This window comes from Antennarius striatus, chromosome 15 (genome assembly GCF_040054535.1).
Source record: "Antennarius striatus isolate MH-2024 chromosome 15, ASM4005453v1, whole genome shotgun sequence".
In the NCBI taxonomy this organism is placed as follows: domain Eukaryota; kingdom Metazoa; phylum Chordata; class Actinopteri; order Lophiiformes; family Antennariidae; genus Antennarius; species Antennarius striatus.
Window position 1 is genome coordinate 13,905,580 of NC_090790.1, and position 25,177 is coordinate 13,930,756.

Consider the following 25,177-nt stretch of genomic DNA (forward strand, 5'->3'; position numbering starts at 1 on the left):
CAATGCAGGAACAATTTTACTCACTTCATACCCATTTTGTCATAGCTCATGAAAATTTCCTCACACTTTAAAGATTTCGGATAAGATTACAAGTTCTACTACATCAGTATGAAAAGTGCATAGGAAAAGCAGAAGCCATTCTTTTGGTCTAGTGCACTTAAACAGGTAAGAGTTGAGTTGAATTCTGAGTGATAGTCTGAGGGTATTTGGAGAGTGACGCCAAGGTAATGTGGTGTAAAATTGGTTCTGAATTTATGCGTCATGAGTTGGATAAAGGAGACAGACTGAGGAGGACAGAAAGAAATATGAGCGTATACCAGCGATTAAAGATTCACAGATCAACCTCAATGAATAAGAAATTCATTAAAGACAACAAGAATGAATGAGCGAATGAAGGAACATAGGAATGAACGAAGCAACAAAACGGGCAAATTAATCTTTACTAGATTAAAGAAACATAATAAAGTCATAAACTTTTGGCCTCCACTCTAAGTAGATTTTCTATTTATTAGTTCCTCTTTTTCTAGATATAAATTTGAAATTATTCTCTGCAACTCAGTTATAACATAACTGTTAACATGCATTCTTTGAATATATAAGAGATTATCGCGGTTGCAGTCCTTGAATTATGGGGCATTCTGAGCGCTTTATGTTTTATCTAAGAATTTCAGCTACTGCGGTATTAACTCAGAAAAAGAAACTTCATGCAGTTTATACATTTGATTTGTTACTTGAAGGACTTTCAGAGAGGAAGTTCGTTCATGAAAAAAAAAGTGTCACATTGTGAAAGTAATGGAAATATCTATCCACATGTAGCAGGTAGGATGGTGGTGAGGGAGAAGCAGCTTGGTCCTGTCCGCTGGCACTGATTACACCGGGTGCGTAAGTGGCTACCATTCATCTACGCACAAAACTGCATTGGTACTGGAGTGCAGTTAATTTCTTTTCCCCAGACTGGCCTTGAACAAGTAAGTTTTAATTCTACTTTAATAGACAGTCTGCTCACATCTGGGTGGCACTGAGACTCTGGCAGGAGGAAGGACACCACAGTTCTAGAGCACCCACAGCTGGCTGTTCTGATCGGGATGTGGGGCGATGTATGGTCCACTCTGGTGTGTGTAATGTTGGATCCAGCGTCCTAAACCACTGTGTTTTGATTGCTGAAGGTTTGCCATCATCTGTTCAGTGAGCCACTGTTCATTTCTGTATATTTCACTTTTTCCTGTTTGCCACATGTCTTCAGCTGACCTGGGGAGCGGGGGCTGCTAGGCTAGCCAGAGAGCTCCTTCATTTCACTGTGCCTGTTTTTGTCTTTTTATCTTTTTTATTAATTTCGATACGTTTGTTTGCCTGGGGCTACAGTGCAGTCACCATTGTGGGTCAGCAGTCAGTTTGCAGCGTTCATTATTACCATGCCGGAGTGTGTGTGTGTGTGTGTGTGTGTGTGTGTGTGTGTGTGTGTGTGTGTGTGTGTGTGTGTGTGTGTGTGTAAACAGCATCCTTTTCAACTCATTTTATTGATATTTATTTATGAGTTTTACTGCGGAGTCTCAATCACCATGATTTTGGTATTTTGACTTTTTTTTAGCTACCGTATCTATGTGTGATTTGCTTGCCCTGATTATCTACCGACATTTTAATGTCTGGTTTTTTTTTTAAATAAACTTTGTATACCCATTAAAGCAGTCTTCACTTTGCAGATGAAAAGGAGGATTGCTTGCAACAACAATCTGCTGAAGTTGAGAACACATATGTCTGGAAATCTTATTCTTGACAGTGGCAATCTTTTGCAAAGTTATGTATGATGACAAAGTGCTTTGAAATGTAAAATAAGCATACACAAAACACTCATCTGGAGAGGTCACATCTCCTAGACATTCCACAACATGTGCATCAGTACATTACGTACCCACCATTCTTTTTAAAGCATAAAGTCATGTGGATTGTTTCAGATGTTTTATTTGTGACCTGCTGGGGAACTGCAGGCCACAGGGATTACCTTAGGTTAACTTTGTCATAATAAATCACCTGCTATTAATATACATAATATTGTACGTGGTACGTCACAATTGAATAACGCATTTAAAAATGTAGATAAAAAGCTAAGCTTGACAAAGAACAGAAATAGTTTAATTAGCATGTTCCCCATCCTAAACAATAAAAAAATCCCCTGCTATAGAAAGTCATATTAAAAGGGATAACATATGAAAGCTCTATTTTTATTCTTTTTAAATTGAAGAGGTCAAAGTCATGTGACACACGGGGAGGTGAAAGAGGTGGAAAGAAAAAGAATGTAAAATCACATCATTATTATTGTCCAGACAAGCTACCTATTTGACTGATGCTAACAGTTAGCTAAAGCCATGTCTCTATTGATGGCCATCTCATGTTGCAAGAGGCAAAGTGACCTTGCTTCCTGACAGCAGCCAAAATGATGTTTGCCTCGGCCAAGAGAGAGAGAATAGTTGTTATGCAAGAAGCTCCGTCAGTGAGTGCAGTCCCTATAGGACTGATTAAACTTAATGCAGAGGGCCAATCATCGCTTCAGTCAGGGTCATGGTGGGAAATAGCAGGACATAATCGATCAATTATGCGTTCCTAGTAGAGGAGCTTTCCTGGAGCTGAGATGTTATTATACCTGTTGTCAATCTGAAAAACCATGTTCAGTAACATTTTGGATAGGGCAAATTTCCTCCTAAAAATAGATGAGAGTTTAGGAAAAACTCGTTTGAGTTTGTCTTTGAAACTGAAAGATGTGTCACATCTGTGAAAAGTTTGAAAATTTGATTAATCTTGTAATTAATTTGGTTGACCAATAAGTTTCCCATACATTCAGTATCTATTTGATCCAGCTATCATTAACTGATGCACAACGCCGCACACATCACCGTTCCACCGTATTTCCTCTTCCGACCTGCATCAGATTAGCATCGGTCTGTCTACAGCTGGAGGTTGAGCTACTGTGGGATGCGGTGAGTTGACCTTTAAAATGCTGTCACTGAAATTTAAACAGATTATCAGTAAGTCCAATTAAAAGTTTTCTTTAAAAGGCCTTTGTGAATTTACACTTTTATTCATTGAATTGCAGACACCAAGCAATTACACAAATGTCGGTTTTTATATAAACTAAATGATCCTTCTTCAGTTAGAGACACTTAAATGATGAAGTAACACTGATGGAATATCAAGATACATTCACAAGATCTGTATGTATGTAATCCAGACAAAACATGGAGTTTGTTTCCAGGCAAGGGCACAAGTTTGATAAATAACACACAGTACATCTGAAACAATGTGTAAATGTCTCGCCCTGGGTCTTTTCTTTTCATTGCATTTTATGCTCTTTCATTCCATTTTCTTTTGTCTAGATCTTCCTTTTTTCCTCCTTCAGGTGTAACAACTTCAAAACATCAAGCCTCAGAGGACTAAGGCTGAACTACAATAGGACCATACTACAAATTTCAATTACTGGACACATTATCTGACTTTTACAGTCTCTTTCATGGTCCATTACATCTTTTCGGAGTCCTCTAAGTCTTTGTCACATTTCCATGTAGCAATCTCCTATCCCTCTATCGTATCCATCCATTCAGTAATAGTAGTAACATAAGAGTTATGCGTGCTTCAAAGATGTTTTCCATGTGGTTGACAAAATGCACTTGAAGAAGAAGACAACAACAACAAGGCAATACTTTCTACAGCCACCTTTTTTTTTACCTGGTTTATGTTTGCCAGAAGTATTTTTTAGTTAATCATTTGGTATTATGCTCATATTCTCTCTCACTGACCGTCTAAACGATAAGTGGGTATATTGTGGATATTAATATGGTAATAGGCGAGTTGAATAATGGAAAAAGGCACAGATGTGAAGTAGACAGCAAATGTTACAGGGAGCATATAAATAAAAATTTGACAAAAGTAGATAAAAAATGAAAAGACGAAAACAAGTGCTGAAAAAAACTCATGTCAGAAAAGGGAGAATGAGATGTCAAAATGACATACCGAAGCAGACATGATGTCATTTGGTTTTCGAAGGGTTAAAGGGAGAGTCAGACAGTGTGATTTATGGCTGTTGTTGGTTAAGCAAGTGGTGAACACACAGCAGAGTGGTTTTCCACACCATAATGGAAATCATTACTGTCTATGAGCACATAGGGAAGCGACATAATGATTTATTTCACGGAAAAAATAATCAAGATCTACATCCAAAAAAAAGCATATCACACGCATAGTATTATGATGTACTCTATTTTATACCAGTATATAAACATCTGTGGTTTTAGTTTGTCTCCAGTTCCAGGAGTTCGACTGTACCTCATCGAGAAAGTCTACTGTTGACGCATCATGGCCATCCTTAAAATGTAAGATAATCTCTGCTAACAATGTCTCAAATGAGGGGCTGCATGACAGATCATGTCTATGGAGTCCTATACCTCACAAATGCTTTTAGATGTGATCGTCTTGTCTGTAAAGAATTTCACCAGGTCTTCCCGTGATCACCCTTGCATCAGGCAGTTCTGTGCCTGTCGTCTAGCAAAAATATCAGTTGTTTTTGTTATTTTAAGTAGAAAGATTGTTAAAACACACGTAGAAGAAGTAGTCATAAGAAGACTAGGTATAATATTTGAATTTGGAACACAAGGAAGTATTTGTAGGCTGCATTTAAAGAAGTGTTTGGTCCAGTCGCATTTGGTCTCCAACTTCAGCCTCCAGACGACACAGAACTCGAATTGGGACACAGCTAATAATCCTTGGATTTGCTGGAAATGGCGAGTGCAAAGGACCCATCCCGAAGGCAATAAACAGGCCAAAGGTGTCTTTGGTCTAGCATTATACCATCAGAAAAGTTCACCTTCACAGTAGAGCTGAAGCTATTGGCCAGGAGAACAAGAGGTTTTGCCTGCTTCTTGCTGCCACCCGTGTAAAACGGTTGGGCTGCACAGACAGAGTGTGCAACAGTGCAAAGTTTGGCAGCTGCCTCACAATCTATAGTGACTGTATTCGTATCTGACATCTGTTCTACTTCCAACCATGACTATGTGGCAAGAAAACATGCTGACAGTATCAAGAATAATACCACTGGCTGTGATTGTCTTCACAGAAGTTAAGTATACAAATGCTAGGTTTGGTTCTAACTGGCACCGGCAATATTAAAAAATGTATAAAGCTTATTGCACTAGGTTACATCTATTTCACGGGGGTCTCAAAGTCTGATGACTGCTGACATTAGCAGTTTTCAGATGATCAGGTCTTCCATTCCAGTTGAATTTACATGATTCAGATTTAGGTAGAATGAGGAACTACAACCACCCATAACATAAACAAACGAAACATTAGAACAATGGATGAAAAGCAAATTTAACGGCTGTCCTCATACGTATAGCAAATGCAACAGCAACAGTCACAGCCATGCAGAACCCAACAGGCATCATACGGTTGGTATATTCCGTTTTACAGACTAAAGTGAAGCCTAAACTGTAGGTACTACAGACTGTGTTGTTGGTTCTAAAGGTATGCTGAGTGTGTGAGAGTGAGTGAGACTGAAATAAAAGCTTGAATAAACCAGGTACTGTACACAGGGAGAGAAATCAATCAATTATGATGAGTTGGGTTGGTCAAGTTCATGGATCAGCGCTGTCCATTTCAAGACAGCACTATGACTCATGCATGTACAGGACAGCCTGTGAATGCATTGTATTTTATAGCATAGAAGCTTTATGAATGAAGTCACTAGGACCTAAGCTAAGTACAGTTTTTCTAGAGTATAACCCATCTAAATATAAGAACATGTAATTATATTAAGAGTGTGAAGTTATGACACCTGCAACAGAAGAGACCTTTAACAGGAAGAGGTCTACGCGTCAACAAAGGAGGTAACAGGACAGAATGACATTAAACTGATAGCATCATTTTAAATCTGATGGTCTTTTTATTGCCTTGTACATTAGATTATCTGAATAAATAAATAATAACGAATACTGCATGTACACAACCTTCATTGTGTGCATGCATGCACCTGCAACTCTGATATCATAAAGAACCTCAGTGACATTTCTGAGCAAGACAAGCTTCCGTTAAAATGTCACCTCGTGTTCGTACATTGTACATCACGTGTATTTGTATCTGTGAAACTCATTGTGTATGTGTGGCTGCATACCTGTGTTTATCACTATGTGTTTGTGAGTAAGTTAAACCGACAGCAACACCAGTCCCCACATGGCTCAGCAACTGGTAATCACATTAAGTCACAGCTGTATTCAATAGTCAGGCTTTCTGAAACAAGCAAGCTAAATTTCCAACTAAAATTCAATGCAAACTGACATCTACTTTCATACAAACGTGAGCGTATGCAAATTTGCTATTTAAAATGCACAGCCCAGCATCTGGGAAGCTGCAGAAGAAAATCTGAGAAGTCATATTCATTGAGTTGCATTTATAGAAAAAGAAAAAAAAAACAGCATCTGTGGGCAGACTGTGAACTTAACGCATACATTGAAATGCTTGCTTAAAATTTATATTCTGACCTTTAAGAGCAATTAGGCAGAAGCTGCGAATTGGTTCAGGATGCCCACAGGTATTCTAGCTCTGCTTCATTTCAAAGCCTCTTAGTCATGTTTCTTTCTCCCACTGCTCTATTTTTTCTCTGAAATAATCCTAATCAATATGGCATTTCTATGTATTTTTAAAAGACCTTCGTACACACAACCACAATCCTATTATACATAAACAACCTCTGAACACTGGAAAGTTATTACAGAGGGCATCACAGTATAAGCCCTGCCGACACATTTTACAGCCTAAATTTATGAGTTGCTGCGTGTTATATGGAGGAAAAAGGACTTGGGAGGCTTAACAAGGCACCGCTTGGCTCTCATATTCAAGTGGGCTCAGTGTTTGCACACTCACCTCAATATTTTTTTATTATATCTCCCCTGCATCTAGTGCACACCTGCCAATTTAGAGCTAATAAGCAAATGGTAAAATGTGTGGAGACTACTAACAGACTTTGGAGATGTTATTGCTCAAAGGGTGTGACAGGCTGTTATGGGTCATTTCAGGTGCAGTGGCCCTTGCCAATAAACTGAATGTTGTTTCTCACCTGTTATTAATCAGCTCCTGTAGCGGTGAAGCCACAGAGAATGGCAATGAAAGAAAGCGATCCAAAATGGACGGCCCCTGATTTCAAACCACCATTAATCTGTTGATTAATCAGTGATATTTACTTCTGCATATTTGAGTCTGGTTTTTTTTGTTTGTTTTCTTTCCACTGGTTGAAGTTGAGTGTGTCTTTCAGACATTGGGATCCAACAAGACATTGAGGAGCACACATGCAGTCTTTCGCACTCAGCTGTTACAAACAGCAACACAACATTGTTGAGAGACGTCAAACTGGAAGGTCAAATTTAGAACTCCTTGAAATAAGTTTTGATTTCATAGTTTCTAGACTATATGGATTATAACGCCAAAATAAGCAGTGTTCAGGCTCCTCATTTTAGATTTTGAATGATGGCAAGTAGATAGTGGATCATACTATCTGGTAGAGTCTGCCTCACACACAGTTGGAAAGGTCAGCGCAGTGTTGCTTCGGCTATGGATAATTCATGCTACAGCCTGATACAACAAAATTTGAGATGCAATCCTACAAAAAAACAAAACAAAAAAAAAAACACTGTAGGCAGGCTGAAACTAACACTAAATAGTTATAGAGGCATCTACGTTGAATCAGTACACAGTGCGCCCTCGTGCATTCACGCATCAACACTCGCTACTTCACCTCATCGCATATTTTTGGTAGACAGTCATGTGATACCGTACGCGCATTCTATTGGCTGATGGCATCCGGAAGTGGGCTACGTTCCATGAGTCTCGGACTTACGTGAGACAAAAAAGTGCTTTAAACAATTGATAAGAGTGTGGGAAAAGGTAATATTGATAATAAGATAAATAGTTTGTCACTATATCACGGAATTCATTATTCGCATGTGGTTCATGGAACGCATTAACTGCGAGTAACGAGGGCCCACTGTATATCCATAAAGCTTAAATACTGAACTCCTGAACAAACATAGCTGCAAGTAACAAAAATAAACAATTTCAAATGTGTGTTAAAGTGAGTGTTTTCATAAGGTTCATCAGTGTCACTTAGAAGAATTACAACATTTTCATATTGATGAAAATAACATTTACCAGCAGTGGACATAGCCATCAGTCATTTTCAAATTGAGTGTCTAAATTTGACACAAGCCTTATTTGGGTAAAACATTTGTGATTAGAATTATCAGCCTGCAGTTAAATGTCTCCATGAAACAAACAAGTTGCAGACTAAAAGCTGTTGGCAGTTTAGGTGGACGCTATCAGAATTCCATGAAAAATCATGTATTTTTGGGAAAATTAGAAGTTATTATTTACATTAAGATGCATGAAAAACATGCATGACATCAGTGAAATTATAGATTATATCGATTATGTCAATCAACATCTATCAGATGATTAAAAGTGTCTACCAAAGATTAGTGTGACCACATCAGTGTCCAATCAAAAGTGAAATACACAAAAAGAGTATGATTTAGTCGTAATCTGCTGTTTATAACTGGATCTTGTTCACTGTTGGCTGCATGTAATTACCACCTTAATAAAGATCATACTGCTGTACAACTATATTTTGGTTGAATTGAAACTGAATAGTATCAAACACATTCACTTTGTGAGCTCCCTTCAGTAGCCAATGACTGGTCTGCTGTAAACCGGTTAATGAAGAAAAAAAGGTAAAGGTCTCATAAAAATAGTTTGTTTTGATTTAATAATTGATATTTGTTGTGAAATAAAGTGAAAAGAATTTCACTGTGACTTGAATGAAACAATTAATCACTAAATCAAGCACAGCTGAAGAGGATTGTATGGAGACACGCTTTGAATGCTAGGTGAGAAGTAGCTACAGACGTGTATGATCTCTCTTCGTCCTTTCGTCTTTGTCTCTCATGGAGTTTCACACAAAAAATGTGTAACAAAAAAAACAAAAAACAAAGCCACACACTACTGTGGTTTGGCAGTAGATCAGATGCGTGGGCTGTTTCAGGAATGCCCTGGTGTTACAAAGGCACAGCTGTAATTACTGTTTTGTCTGAAGTGAAGCTGAGCAGGAATGAGTTCAAGCACCGTGGGGCCATAAAACAAGGCTGCATCCTAAAAATTCATCATTTAAATCATGAAGACTTGAGTTTTGTTAAGTAAAGCAAGTTTCCTTGATGCGGCTGTGTAAACTGATCTGTGTCTCAACAACACCAGTAACATTTGTCCAGCCCCCGACCCACACACACACACACACAGACAGACACACACACAGACAGCACGGAACTACTTTCATGTGTGACTTCAAAGCATTAATTAAACAGGAGAAGGTGGATAATAACCATAAGGTTATCCTCATCCTAATAAGCCAAAGTATTCATTGTGACACATCAAAACACCATCGCAGCATCTATTCAGCACAAGGAAATGCATTAGCTCAACAGCAGGGAGTAGCATCTGCATGGTGTATGCAAATGAGGGACTAACTTCTCAAGGACAAATTTAAATACAGTGCGTCCTCACGCATTCGCGCATCAAAGTTTGTGACTTCACCTCATTGCGGATTTTTGGTAGGCAGTCACGTGATACCGTACGCGCAGTCTATTTGCTGATGGCATCCGGAAGTGCGCTCTGTTCCGTCAGTGTCAGAGTTATGTGAGACACAAAGGTGATTTTAACAGTCTATCAGAGTGTAGGAAAAGGTAATACAGATAGAAGGTGGTTTAATATCAGTATGGGGAGGGTCATTAACGTTTAAATTACCATAAATAATAAGATAGTTTGTCACTCTATCAAGGAATTCATTAATCGCGTATGGTTCCTGGAACGCATTAACCGCAAAGAACAAGGGCACAATGTATTTTGCAAAATCACAATGTGAAGACCACCACAGGTTGTATGAATACATCAACATTTCTGCCTCTCACAGATTTGAGAAATTAATATTTACAAGTATTATATAAAACACTGGTAAGTCTACATTTATGTAGAAAGAAATATTTGATTCATTCATTTATTCACAATTCAAAAATTTGATTGATTACTTATGTCAGAATATTGAGCAAAAAATTTTACTTTAAGATCCCATTCATGCAGTCCAAAACAAAGTTATTTTATCTTCTTTCACTAAATTAACCTAACATATCATTAGAGTAGAGAGTAGAGTATAACTTTATACTCACTGTGCTGTGTGCGACGGAGAAATTAATTTAACTATGTTCTATACGCATATATTTTCTCATTTCCAGAAAGCCAGCAGAAGTGAAGTGAAAACATGTTGAAAATTTGAAAACTTGATAAAACAAAAATAAGAAACACGCTTTGATTTGGTGGAAATTTGGGGTGAGAAAAACTCATACTGCAGACGATTCTTAACACCCACAACGATCTTTGATGAACATACTGAGCAGCAAGAACACTGTGAGCCACAAATCCCTTAGGCTGCATCAAGCATAATGTGCACTAAGAAATGACAAAACCGGAAAGTCACCAATCATAAGCTATGGAAGGCGGTAAAGTCTTCCAACTCTTTGGACAATCAAAACAAACTGCAATTGTAGTGCATATAACGACATATACACGCCTGTGGGGAAATGAGGGCACAGCTGCAGGTCAAATCAAAAGCTCTTAGCCAAGAAACAAAAACATGAAAAGGTTCAGGCTGAAATACTTCTCATAATCAAACTTCAGAGGGGAAGAGGGACAGCAGCGCTCAGCGTGTCAACCTAAGTTCACCATCGGTGTTCAGAGAGCTGGAAAACAGCAGATCCAGGTTACAGGACTACAAAAGAAAGGTCGACTGAGTGTGTCTCATTGGATGGGAATATTCCACAAAAACTTCAAACTACTCCCAACATGGAGAAAATGACTGACATGTATGCTTTAGCAGTTTCTTTCGAAAGGGATCATTGATTGGGCAGTTCAGTAACAACAGAATCAGCCCGTGTCTGCAAATCATTTCATATACGGTACCTCATATTAAATGCATACGCCATCAATTATTTTTGTTCTACACAGAATGTATACATTTTCCTATCTGCCTCTTAACATAATACATCATCTATGAAAAAAAATCAATAAATAAGTAAAGAAAAAAAATTAACCACACATCTAAGAATCATAAATAAGCAGAAGACAAAATAGAAGCAAAGATGTCACAATAACCTTTTTGGTCGATTTATTTTTTTCACATTTGAAGCTTAAACGTAACAAATACATGAATGATTGAAGTGAGGTGTAGATACCGTATTTCCCATCATTTCCACATATTGATTTGTGGTTTAGGTCAAACTGGCTGGAGTTAAAACAATGTGTGGTTTGATAAAATGGCATTGTAATTAGCTTCTAATTCTCATCTGACCAGGCACGGACTTCAGTTCTGAATGTAGTCGCACACTGACACTTTGACTGGATGAGAATGAATAACCAGTCAAGTGTCATAGCCATGGTATGCAGATTTACAACCTCTTAGTAAGCACTTACAATAAGTCTTCATAATTTAGCATCTGTTGAGATATGTAAGTGGAGAGTGATTTAATTCAGGCTATCTTCCTAGCCATGCTTCCTAAAAGTAAAGAATTGTAGGTCACGACTTTAACTAGAAAATTGGTGCATGAGATAAAAAAATTTCAGAGAATCCAGGTATTAGAGGGTACTTAGAAAAAACTAGGGCAATACATGCTGACAGGAAAGAGGGCAATATCACTACAAAGCAAATTTTCAATATGCAGGCTTGTGGGTGATGAACAGCTGCAGGGTTTAGCTGAGCTGACACAAGTGCTACTGTAGTTTTTCAGCTGAGTTGATTTTTACTTATATTTTATCATTAGTGCTAAGGTGAATCCTTGACAACCAGGCCCTGTGGTGATGTGTTTCTATACTGTCCCTTTATTTGCTCTTGTTCCCACTCCTACGTGGTTTGGCCCACAGATTGGCCATTAGTGGCTGGCTTTCTCCTCCAATTCTTAGGATGGAGAAAAGACAAGTGCATATTTTGGGGGAGACTGTGCTTGCTAGATGCAGACACCCCCTTTACACATCATATCCTTACAGCACTGACTATCAGCCCTCCTCCTCAGCCTTCTCTGACAATAGTGCTCCTCTTATGAAGGCTTGTCTGCTGTCTCTGTATCAATGATGTGTCTGTCACATCCTCATCACACACATTACACATTAGCACCAGAACCTGTTTCGCCACAGTTTGAGTAGAAGGTGAGAATGAGCTGCGGGTGAATTTCCAGGACACATATGCTGATTCTGTTACCGGAATTTTGGTGATTTTTTTGACCATTTTAAATGATCACTTAAAAACCCTTGCTGACTTTGCAGCTGCATGCCTCTATCCTAATACCTTGACATGGCAAAGTGTTCTGCCTCATATTATGGGCTCCAGGAATTTTGTGCTGTTATCTCTACACTCTGTATCAAGTCTATGCAGGAGAGAACACTATGTATAAAATAACGCTGATCTTCTTTCTCTTTATCGCTTGTGTCAAGACATTGTCCATGTCTTTGACCTTTCTGCAGTAAAATCACAATTTCCTCATTCTCACCCTTTATATTATCATCATCTTAAACTCTACACAATGGTATTTTTGTCGCCACAGTATCTTTTGGTATTAGAGAACGGATTCCTCAAATGTACCAAGCCCACCGGTTAAAATGAGGCTAAATTATCTCGGCTTTAAGATTCTATGTAGAGTAATAAAATGGAGTACACAACTGTATTTTCTCTTGGAAAAATACTCCAGGAATTGGGCAACATTTTCATTCCATTTGCAACTTTCGAAGTCGATTATGTTTCCTTCTTGCCATTATCTCTAACATATAGTTCCAACCTTGATCCTTGAAGTGTTTATTCCATTATGTTGGTAGTCTGCAGCATTGGTGTGGACCTTTTCCTCCCCCCTAATGACAGGCTTGCAAAGGAAACTCTTTAACCATCAACCTCAGTGAGGATGCCTCTCACAATTGTCCTTCACAGAGTTTTCAGGAGGTTGAACTGCAGGGATTTAAATTTGCTGCTCCGTTCAGCAGGTTTACACAAAGAACGCTTTATATTTACAGAGTTAAATCAGTAACCAGAAATGCAACAAGCATTAATCAAACTCTCTCAATCATTGGCTCTGTGACTAGAATGATTCATATAAATGGCATAATATATAAATATGCATTTTTATATGCATTTTGTTTCTATTGTAGGTGACAGTGATTAAGGGGGAAGTAAATTATTCTGCTATGGTTAGGCAAACGCACCACGTATAATGTCTATTTATCAATGTTAATGTCTCAGGGATCATAACAGTATGACCACTGACACAGACTGTATTTTTTAACAACATGCTTGATTAAAACGATGGGGAATGTTTCCACTAATGAGCAGAATTTATTGCTGTGGCAGATGATAGTGTCAACAGAGCAACCGATCTCAAAATTCCACTGAGAAAGGCAAAGATTCCATTTGATCTATAATGAAACAAAAAAGGCAACGGAATAAAATAAGTGCAATTATTATGACACGCAAATACTAAATTGCAAAGGTTAAAACTTTATACAGACTTGCTTTAGAATGCATTATAACAAGACACAACTGCTCTATTCTGAATAAATAAAACGATTCTCATAAAGATTCATGAATGTTTATTCATGCATTCATGCAGGGCAAATAAATGAAATATACCGTATAGTAGATTAGATGCAGGGATACGTGGCTTTCATATAAGATATGAACCTGAATGATGAATATGTATCATAATGAATATGATTATGGGCAAATTTTGAATCTTTCTCAGGGCAGAGTCCTTTTCTGAACAAAACATCTGATGTCTATATTGGTGCGATCATTACAAACAAAACAAGCAAACTAAAAATGGATGTTAAAAAGCCTATCTTGTATCAAATACAATAGCAGTTGGTAAGTTGCTTAACCTTTAAAATTGATAGTGTGATGAGTTGTGAACCACAGTAAAACAGTCCTGGCAAATCTTGCAAATGGAATCTGTAGAATTTGTCGTGGTGTGACATTGAAGTGACGCCCTGTGACATCTGATGACTGGTATGAGTGATGAAGATGTATGGAAACAAAATGTGTGAACCCATTAAAAACGGCACGTCTTAAGGCAAATATACAAATAAGCATAGAATCAGTCTTACAGAAATATCAAAAGTCAAACATTTTTCAGTATGCAGTGAAAAAAGCAAAACACAAAAACATTGTGCATAATTTTGTGGAAATGACGTTTAACTTTCTGTCAAAACAAATAATATCACTTTGACTTTTGTCCTACCTCTGGTGTGGCTGGGGACCCTCCGGCGGCCTGTTGATGAGCTGTGCATGACATGCTGGTAGTGAGACATGTCCGCCGGCGAATTGGGAATCCGAAAACTGTCCTGGAATCTCTGCATCAAATCTTCCACTGACTCCGTGTTTGAATCAATGGCTGTGAGAGAGATCCAAAGAGAAAATGACGGGGAAGTCAAAGGTCTATAATGGTGAAAGGTAAAGATACAAGCTACAGGAAACAAAAATACGAACACATTAACAGATGTAGAAAATAGCTTACTTTTACCTAAATATCTCTCTTTACAAGAAGAGGAGATTATAGTATGAAATACATCATGACCAGCAAGTCAGTCCCATTTAGACACAATTAAAAAGGAGCAGCACAGTGTTTAATCCCATTTTTCTGGCCTTTAGATGATTGCATCAATCAAATAACCCTTCATTGCTACAGGAACGCTGCCAATACTTCCTCTGATGGCTCAGTCTTACTTCCTGGTGAAAGGTAAGTAAGTAAAATGTTTCAATTTCCTTTTATTACAATGTAGATTTTCAAAATGTAAGAACTCTCATTCATACCATCAGGGAGACTAAGAACGATAACTGCCTGAATGTGTTTGATCGTGCTACGCTACAGACATATGATGACATGTTTTCAAGCATGTCATTTTATGACTATAACGCTTTTCCAAAGCATATAGGCTAATTTAAAATGGCTGTGAGCTATAACTAGCCCTCCATTTTGATTCAGGAGCACAGATTTGTCTATAATGTTAGCATTAAATCTGCATATACCCTATACGATTGGACAACAGTGGCCCAAAGCAAACATCTGCTTGAAAAACTCTAAAAAAAAATAAAAAAAGCTTGTCCCCAAACTTACAGCCGTATAGTCATTTCCAAAATATGCGGCCATTTATCACCCCAACCACCACTATCCCCAGCTATCATCAACATCTTTTGATCTGTCAGTCTGCCTCTGAGGTGTACTCTTTCCATGAATAATGGTGATGAGTTGCTCCCAGTAGATACTCATCATGCATGCCAATGAGAGTGCAAGAGCAGGGAAGAGGGGGATGGATGCTGAGGGTGAAAGTGAAGAGTCACATCGTTTTAGATATCATTAATGGAAAGGTAAGAACAACAGAGGCATTGTAGCCTCTGAACAAATATATCATTTATGTCAGGAGGTCTAGAATGATGGGTCTCCGTTGTAAATGATGAGACAAGGTGACCATAACTTTATATTGACCAAGTGTCCTTTGACTGGCAAGTTAGCAAAGTTTTCATAACAGTGTTAAAAGACAAATGATATACCTTAACAATGTCTAAATAGCTAATAAAAAGGTGTTTGAGTGAGTCATAACACTTTATAACATGTTAAAATTATACCATGATAGATTTACTAGTTGGTGTATTGCATACTAAAAACTAAATTTAGCTTCTCTTTCATACTATTTGATTAATTTTCTGAAGTGAAATCCATTGGTTATGATGTGTTCTAGGTCCTTTGTTTGTCTTTGGTTGGCCAAAGAATTAGCTTAATATTTTATATTCAAATGTCAGGGCTATCGATCACATATCTATATGAGAAGAAGGGATAAGATGAGGTAAGACACAAGAAGATAGAGCAGGAGAACAGCTGATGGGATAGGCTAAGATAAGATGTGATGGAATCAGGGTGGAGTATGATAAAATGATCCAAGATAGGATCACAGGGGATGGAACTTGATGGGATGAGACTTGGTAAGACGGGATCAGATTTGATAGGAGAAGATAGATTGGGGTTCAAGAGGACATTGTTCAAACAATAGGATAAGGTAGAATAAGTTGATTGTTAGAATGGGCTAGGATTAGGAAAAAAACAGCATAAGAGAGAAGAGGATGGAACGCGATTTGATAGGAGATGATAGGAGATGAGTAAAGGGAACGGGATTGGATAAAAGAATAGAATGGCATTCACTTGTATGTTACTATACGACATACATGCAGCTCCATGATGTTGCTGCCATTGGTTGGTGGTTTGATTCCAGGGAAACCTACATTGCCATGCATGACGGAGGAGAAGACAAATGATGTGACCAAAGAACAAAACACAAAACCAGGTGAAACAGCAAACAAAAAATACACGATGCAGGCTTCAATCCCAAATATTTATGTATATGAAGGAGAAAAATCATTTGGCCGTGAAGTGGTTTGAATTTTGGCTGAACAAACATTAAAATGTTCATCTAAAACAACATCTACAAGATCTGTTTGACTGGTAGTCGCTAACCAACACTGAAAATACCATTGTTATGCTTTGTAAAAAATAGGGAAGTCATTCATTTTGTATTTGTGTGCATTTGTCACTGTTAGTGTTTACTGCTTCTAGCTCTGTTGATGACTGATGAATCTAATCTACAATTCAGGAACATTCCAAATGATATGATATTCCAATGATATTCATGTTCTTTTACACTTTAAGCTCACCAATCAACTACAGCTGAAGCTACAACAAATCTACTCAGCAGACAATTTATTCATCTCCAGTGCTGTTGTATTTGCAGATGCACGTAACACTGAACACCAGTTTCATCTCCTGTGGTTCGCCATGGGTCTGAGACAGTCCTGACTCGAATAACTGTTCTGTTCTCTCTGTATTTTTCCTGCTGGAAGGGGAAGGATTTCCTGCTGGCTGCGGAACTTTCAGAGCCATCACGCCAAGGTCAATTTCCAACTTCCCATTAATAGAATACAAAGAAAAACAAAAATGTTGGCTAAAACTACATATTTCCAAGGTCGCACACAGGCTTTGATACTGAATCAGCTACCCCAGCAGTTGCTTCTGGCGATGCTGTTGTGAACTAAAGTGCACGTACAGAAACCCCTTTGCTGAGAGTGGAATCTGCGCTGATGGAATGCTTTTGAGGAAATGACACAGGAACTGAAGCAGTTGCTCACATTTTTCAGTCTGGACTCGCAAAGATTTTCCTATCCGAACTGTTCTCTTTCAAAATGTCAGGGCTAATTGTTTTTCCCACGACTTTAAGTAAGACATGAGTGCAGAGAATGGTGCGCAGTGATGCAATGAGAACAACTCAAATCGTATTGGTTAACACACACTCTTACCCACACTTATGCATCACTGAAGAGGAATGATAGTCTGCCTCCCAAAAAAGCTCTGCTATGGTTCGTTGAAGGAAAGCAATTGAATGGGCTGATCTAAACTATCTTTGTGCAAAGTTGAATATAGCAATTATTTGTAAAAAAAAAAAAAAAAAAAGATCAGTATCCAGCAGAGAAGCACTGCATTTAGCTCATTCTTAGAACTACTTAAATTTTATAAATTTGATACAAACCAAATGTTTGCTCCAGAAATTATTTTTATATGTATTGGGAATTAATTTTGCCTCGTTGAGGCAAGTGAAGCTATGCATAGAGTTGAGACCGGCGTACCTTAAACTCCTTCATCCATTGATTAATGTCTTTTATTGCTAGTCATGCACTAAAGTACCACCCTGTCATTGAGCATTCATATCAATTTAGTGTCATTGTCCATGAAAATACAAATCGCAATTCTATTAAATAAATCTGTTGCATACTTTTATGACAATACTTGTAATAATATACACTTAATTTAGTATAAAAATAAAAGTAACTAAAGGCAATGGCATCTATAGTGCTGCTGTGCTGATTCAGGTAGAGGCTTTAGGTAGAATTTTTTGTCTCGAGAGGTTGGTATAACCCCTTTTGATTTATTTTGTTTTCTTTGTCTTCCACACAAACACACAGATACTAAATATCAATCATCTAAATCTATTAACCCTTTACATTAAGAACACTTATCCTGTAAAATTCAGAAAACGTAATTCAAAGAGGATGGCTAAATTGACTAAATTCACGTGAACTTGATTTTCTGACAAGACATCCATGTGCTCATCTGAAGTACTCAGTTTACATTTTTTGTCCCTGTGCAGATTTCATACTATTTTGTATTATTCCCAATTTCAAGACTTCTGTCATAAGCAGCTCCCACACTATCTTATAGTGACATTCATTTTTCCCTGGACCCCAAATCCACATTGACTTCTTATTTTGAGTTCAATGTCTGCTAAAGCTTCAGTGCCTTTCTTTTCTCTTTTTCATCTTCCTTATCTGTAGTTACTTCCTTATCCGTGCTGAGTTTGTGTTAACAGTGTCTCACAAGCAGAGAATTATCAATAATCCACTGTTTCAGCCAACTTAGTCTATGTGGTCTCGGCGCCCAGTTCAGGAAAACAACACTTCTCCTTTAATGTAAAAGATTACTTATTTCTCACTCCTTCCACAGCTTCCTGCGCCAGGACTCCATTCCATCCATTTTGTTGTTGATGAGACGACCGTCATTGTCTCGTGATCTTTGTATACCTTTATTTACACTGTTAATATCATATAACATTGAAAATCCGAAAAGGATATTTCTGAAGTGTCCACTTCAGTCGTAGAACGATTTAATTTGCTTTTACCCGCTCCTCTTTTGGCGTCCCCAAAGACTTCACTGGCAAGCAATGCACTTGTGCGTAGCCAGAGAGTGAAAATATGGTGTCATCTAACAGACATGCACTCAGTGATATTTTAAGGTGACAGGATGGCCTGGCCACCCAGGAAACACACAAGAAGGATTATCATTAACAAGCCACTGTCAGACCGGTTAACGACTGCACGCTTCTTACACAGGAAATTGGTTATTAAGGATACATGATTCAACAAATAAGCAGAGGAATTCAATTATTTTGATTTGGATATTGAACTCAATCAACCAAATCCCTTCAGTTCTCAGTGAACCTAAACTCAGAAGCAACTTTTAACACTGGAAATAAGACTTTTCCGTTGTGATGGATAATCAAAATGAGAATATGCAGGCAATGTGGCAAGGAAATGCTTGCACGATGAATAGGGACGCAGCCTCTCTTTTCGAAATGATTTCAACATCAGGTTACAGCGAGAAAGAGACCTTGATTATGTATTTTTTTTCATTGTATAAGGATTTTGTACCACTTCATGCCACACTTGCTCCTGCAAAAGTTGTTGCTATGACTTCTACTTCTACTATGTAATAAGAAAGTGACAAAAGAAACTGTGGTTGACATAAACCATCACAATCAGCAGAGGAGGCAGGAATACACGCATAAATGCATGATTGACATCAGATGATTCACTGGTAAAGCAATGGTTTGTGGTAAATTGCTACACTTCATTATGACACCTGTATCAGAAATTGATTTCCAGCACAAGGAGGGGTAAAAACGTTTCACTCAGCTATAAAATTTAAAAAAAGAAAACATGGCATGAGTTACATCTCCAAAAAGCCCAGTCGAACAAGTCGAGGCCTGCTTCCAACAAATTGCTGATACAGCCGATGGGAATTGCTGTCTGTCAGGAACTGAACCTTTGACCATGAGTCTCTGTCCATAAATAGTGCTTGACCCTTATTTCTCTGAGGCCCTGGAAGATATTTCTTCTTGTGTGAGTCATTGAGACACACTGCAGCATTTTTAGGCTCTTCAGCAACGGTCTGTGCCCTGAGGCTTATGTTGATACAGCTTACAATACTGTCCGGAAGATTGATTAAATCGGTCTGAATCCACACACATATAAGGGAGTAGATGAGCCTGCAGAATCCATTCTGCATCACGCCTCATGACATTGCATTTATAATGGTTTTTGTCAAATGTGAACACATTTTTTAAGGATATCAACGAATTACATGGTGCTTTCAACATGCATTAGTAAACAATAAAGCTACAAACAAATACCTCAGCAAATATTGCATTGACTTCCATGAGCTGCATCCCTCTGTTTTGTAGTAAATCAAAGCTATGGTGCCATTATATTGTAAGACGTAGAACTACTAGAAAAAATAATCACTTGGCTCTGGCTGGTGCCCTATACCCTATACAATTTAATATCATAGCCAGACAATCCAGCAGTGTCCCCTGAAACCAGAACAAAAATGCATTTATTTATTTTTTATTTCAATGGGAAACGTTCACCTAAAGTGGAAGAAATGCTGCAATATCACCCAAGCACATATTGCCAAACGAAGTCATCTTGTTCCTCATGCATCTTTTAACAAAAAGCAATCCCTAATAGACTTATCTCATTCTATGCTATCCTGTCATGCAGCCCAACCAAAGTCATATTCACAGAAGTACATGTAACAACAGTGGGGGGAAAAATTAGAATATTTCAGACAATAAAAACCCCTGCCGTTTTAATTTTCAACTTTGCGGGAGGAACAGAAAAAAGGAGCCCAATAAATTAAATTTCCTGCTGATCCCTATTTTGTATTTAGTTCGCTTTTATCATATTCATTCTTTATCAATAAGCACACACACAAACACACACTTGAATCAAATGTCTATTACTTCTTTTTTTTTATCTCATCCCCTACATGGCTTATGGAGTAAATGGGAGGCATGGAGATCAATGGAGAGGAAATAGGGGTTAACCTCAGCTCTGATTCCCTCTAGGATTTATTAAACAAGCTACTGTTTAAATAGGAGCAGTCCAGTCCAGCTCTCTGAGAAAAGCTCTGACAGCACTGCCTATGAAAAGTGTGACAGGTACATGAGAAAAAAGTAAGAGGTTACAGACAGATACAAAGAGAAAGACAAAAGTGTCAGGAAAGAAATGAAATCCTGCGGTGAAAAAGACAAGGGATCCATATATGAATGGAGGGAGAGGTAAACGAGATAAAGGGCAAGCCACAGAAGAGTGAAGACAAGATGGGTGAAGAATGGACGCCAAAGTCAGGCAAAGGAGATCTTAGCAGAAAGGGGAGAGAATGATAAGGAATGAGAATTGATAGTCTGAAAGACAAAAAGAAAACAAAAATGAATCACTGAGAAGGAGGGCTATAATGAACTGAGACAAAGCCAAAGTATGTGAATCGAACACAAAACTCAAAAGGGAAGCCCCTCAGAGACAAACAGTGAGACGAGTAGAGGTCGACTGAAGTACATAGTAGAAATTCTCCTCTGTTCCCATTTCAAAGTAGAATGTGACTGTTGTCTTTGATCACATTATTTTTATTGCAAAACCTAAATGATGTGAGAGGTTGGATCGACAAACTTCACTTTGATCAAATATGTTTTTAAAAATACTTGATACCCCTAACCCTTATAAAACAGACAGTCAATCAAAACCAGAAAAGATCTCTAATCCCCAAATGAGATAAACACTAACATGATCGTGTTGAAGGATTTGTACATAATCCATGTCACTTAAGCAGAAAACAATGAAAACACAAGAAAATCCTATTTAGGATCAATTTCTCTCCTTTTTTTTCCTTCAACTAAAAACATTTGGTCGACTGCAAACACCTCACAACATCTGAAGGACGCACAAAATGGCCCATGCCTCTTTCTTTCTCTTTTTCTTTCGGAGGTTTTCAACCTTTAATGTCTCAAACCATGTCATTCCCAGCCAACGGAAAACATGTGATGTCCCAACTTTAGTCAAACATTTTTTCCTGAATGCTAGTTTTTTGCCTCTGTTTGTATATTTTAAGGTCTCTTCTGTTTTCAGACCGGCAAGAATAAAGTACTGTCTACAGCTTGGCTCTTGCCACAGGCCAGAATAAAATATGCATGTGTCTCCACATGCTGCGCTAACTGAACACTGCTGCCTGAGCTCTGACCTCCAACAGCTCCCAATAGGCAGACGCTCACAACTGATAATGCCAAGAAAGACCAAGTCATGAGATTCATGAACAGGATCCAGACTAATAAGATACACATTATATATATATATATATATATATATATATATATATATATATATTATATATTTCACAAAAATGTATGCATTTCTGAACATTGATATGCACCAATGCCACAATGGTGTGCAGCCAAAGCCTGAAGGGGAACACCTGAAGCCTGTAAAGCTTGTGAGGTCTAGTCTGCTCAGGGAGATCGCTCTCTCCAAATAATCGATGGCTTTATTTCAACAAATACTTAACGCACAAAGTACCATTTGTTAAATGTGATAAGTGACTTTCACAGGTCAGGTGCTGATGGTTTCTGGGTGCCAAGACAATACTGAGAAAAGGGAAAGCAAAGCAGCCGCATGCTTTAAAAACCAACGAATCCACTGAAAAAGCTGGATTGGATTTGAATCAAACTTGTTTAGTGGTGAGAATTTGCAAAACTGAGCCTGAGTAACTGAATATTTTGTGGTGGCAAGATTTGGCAACCTTACGCTTGCATGTGTAAACTGCAGAAGTTGGTTGGCATTTTGCTCTTTTACAATGCACAGCCAAAATTACTGAGATTTGCCCTCCTGGCTAAAGAGCCTCATCATATCCCTGGGCACAATAAGAGTCGAGACATGTGTAGAAGAAGGTGCATTAATGAACTCCTGACCCATGATCCACCCGAAAATGATGTCCATATCCTATATGAGTCACAGTAGAATAAATACGACCTTCATCACCCTCATAGATGAATCAACATTTCACAGAATCCCATTAAGGAAGACCGAGTTATATCGAAGCAGTTCTTCTTATACAAGTGAGAAAAAAAACAGTAGATGTTCTCTCCATTTATTTCTCCTTTCAGAGGTGAATTCAATTGATGTTTCACTGGAATGATCTAACAGTGTTAAATCAGCTCCAGGTCAGTGAAGATATTTTTGTGTCTGAAAATTTTGAGCATAACTGCAGCCACAAAAACTTGAACTTTAACTCAATCCAGTCCACACAGGGTTCATATGTAATATACTGAGAATTTTCCAGTCGTGAAGCAGAGGAAGAGAAAAGACATTATGCAAATATAATTATAATAGCATGCCAATTTATCACACACCAAGATAATTCATCACACCCACAAACAATCTATGGTAGTTAATAGGCTGCAGGCAACATTTTTTCCCTCTGCGATTGCTTATTGACCAAAGACAGACTGAGGGGAACAGCTGCAGCTCTGCATTCCCTCCTAAACAACAAGATATCCAAGTACGTGTTTGCCACATAATTACACAAGCATATATTCCAGTTTTGAGTTTCAGCTGGGTTTTATTTATGACAGAATGATCAGTTGTGATGATTGTTTGCTTTTCATCATTTTGTTTTTTGTTCTTATTACAAAGAACACTATCAGGGGGGGCTCCGTGGTCGAAGCACATACTTGTGACACCCAATAGTCATTTCCACCAAATGTTATTCAGCTATTTCCTATTTATCGCTTTCTAGTTTTAGCCTCAAATTAACGTGATCTTTTTTTGGCAATGTCTTTGAAATGCTGGGAGCAAAGAAACACTGAGGGATTTTGACCCTTTAATGCAGATGAGAAGTTGAAACCACATTTCAAAACAACATCATGAGGATGGCTGAGGAGTTGTTTCGCAAACAGCCAAGACACACAAAGGCTTTAAAAATGTGACAAGACCAGCGGATGTGCATTTAACAACAGTGTCTCTACGCTGTTATAATGGAACTGCATGATGATTGGGATCCAGGATGGACATCACTCCTACAATAAGCCTGGAGCATCATCAAATTACAGCTTACACCACCAGGCTCACGCATGTGTCTATAGAAGTATGACTTCTTGTCAGCAATTTCTTATTTTCATCTGATCTGAACTCCATCGAAATAAAAAAAGAAAAACACCCAGAATAAGGAAGATATTCTCACAGCGACCCAGAACAGCCGGAGGAATGGGGCTGTCAAAGTTCCAGCTTTATTATTGGCAAAGTAATATATCCATGATGGCCTAGTAGCAACAAAAACAACCTCCACTATGGTTAAAAATAGAACAAACAAGTTGCTCCCCCTCTTCTCTCACAGTCTGACTAAATCCCACCTCCATCTAAGGTGTGAATCATAAGTCATCAGGTTATCAAGATCTGAAAAGATTTCAGTTGGTAGAATGTCTCTCAAAATCCTGTCATCAAATATCCCTCCATTGCACCTTCCTTTAACAAGTACTGATAATATATCCACAGGTAAGAAATTACACATCATCCTGACCCTCCACAACTGTCCTCAGTGGAACTGATTCTGAAACTATTGAACTGGTTTCAATGTGTGAGACATGGAATATTACAATTTCAGACAACATGTCAGTTAAGTTGGTCCAAACAAAGGTTTCAATAATTTTTCTAAACTCAGACCCCTAATGTGGACAGCATGGGATGGTGCATGTAATAAATCAATAACTCATATGTTTAGAAACTGCCTAAACACAGCAGCGATACGGAGAGAAATCTCAGACCCCATCAAAAGTTCTACACACACCCATTGATCCAAATCCCCTGATAGGAGGAATTAAAGAAATTAAAGATGAATAACATGGCAATAAAAAAATAGATCATATTATGCTGGATTTGCTTATTGGCATGAAGATTGATATTTCATAATTGGAAACAGAAGACCCCCACTGACGCTTTTAAATCCAATGAGGGATGTTATGAAAGACTAACACAAATTTAATGCTGTATGAAAAATTAAGACGGTGAATTCTACAAAATCTGTCATGTTAAAATAAACCATTTAAACCGACATGGAGCCCTTTGACAAGACTTGAGATATTAAAGAATAAAGCTCGGAAGCAACTATAATAGATTTCAAATGAATTTAATTTTAATTTCATTGTAGATATATTTGTTTTCGTCCATCTTTGCCCTTTCCTGGCAAGAACAGTGTTTTTCAGGTCTTTACTGACGTTTAAAACTTTGTTGAAGACGAATGAAACAGAACGTCAAGAATGTAAAATGCTTTTTAATATGTTTTAACAACTATTCTCCGGATGTAAAATTTGATATTGAATATATTTTAGTTGAAAAATTGAGACAGGTTGGAATGGG

At 38.0% G+C, this 25,177-nt stretch overlaps 1 protein-coding gene across 3 annotated transcripts in view; it reads right to left on the reverse strand.

Moving 5' to 3' along the window:
• The window catches only part of LOC137608178 (astrotactin-2-like), a 230,328-nt gene that overhangs the window by 132,667 nt on the left and 72,484 nt on the right, over positions 1 to 25,177 (reverse strand). For all 3 annotated transcript variants that reach the window (XM_068334322.1, XM_068334321.1, XM_068334320.1), the window contains exon 4: positions 14,355 to 14,507. In XM_068334322.1, coding sequence (XP_068190423.1) covers positions 14,355 to 14,507 — 153 coding nt within the window. The remainder of the gene's footprint in view (positions 1 to 14,354; positions 14,508 to 25,177) is intronic.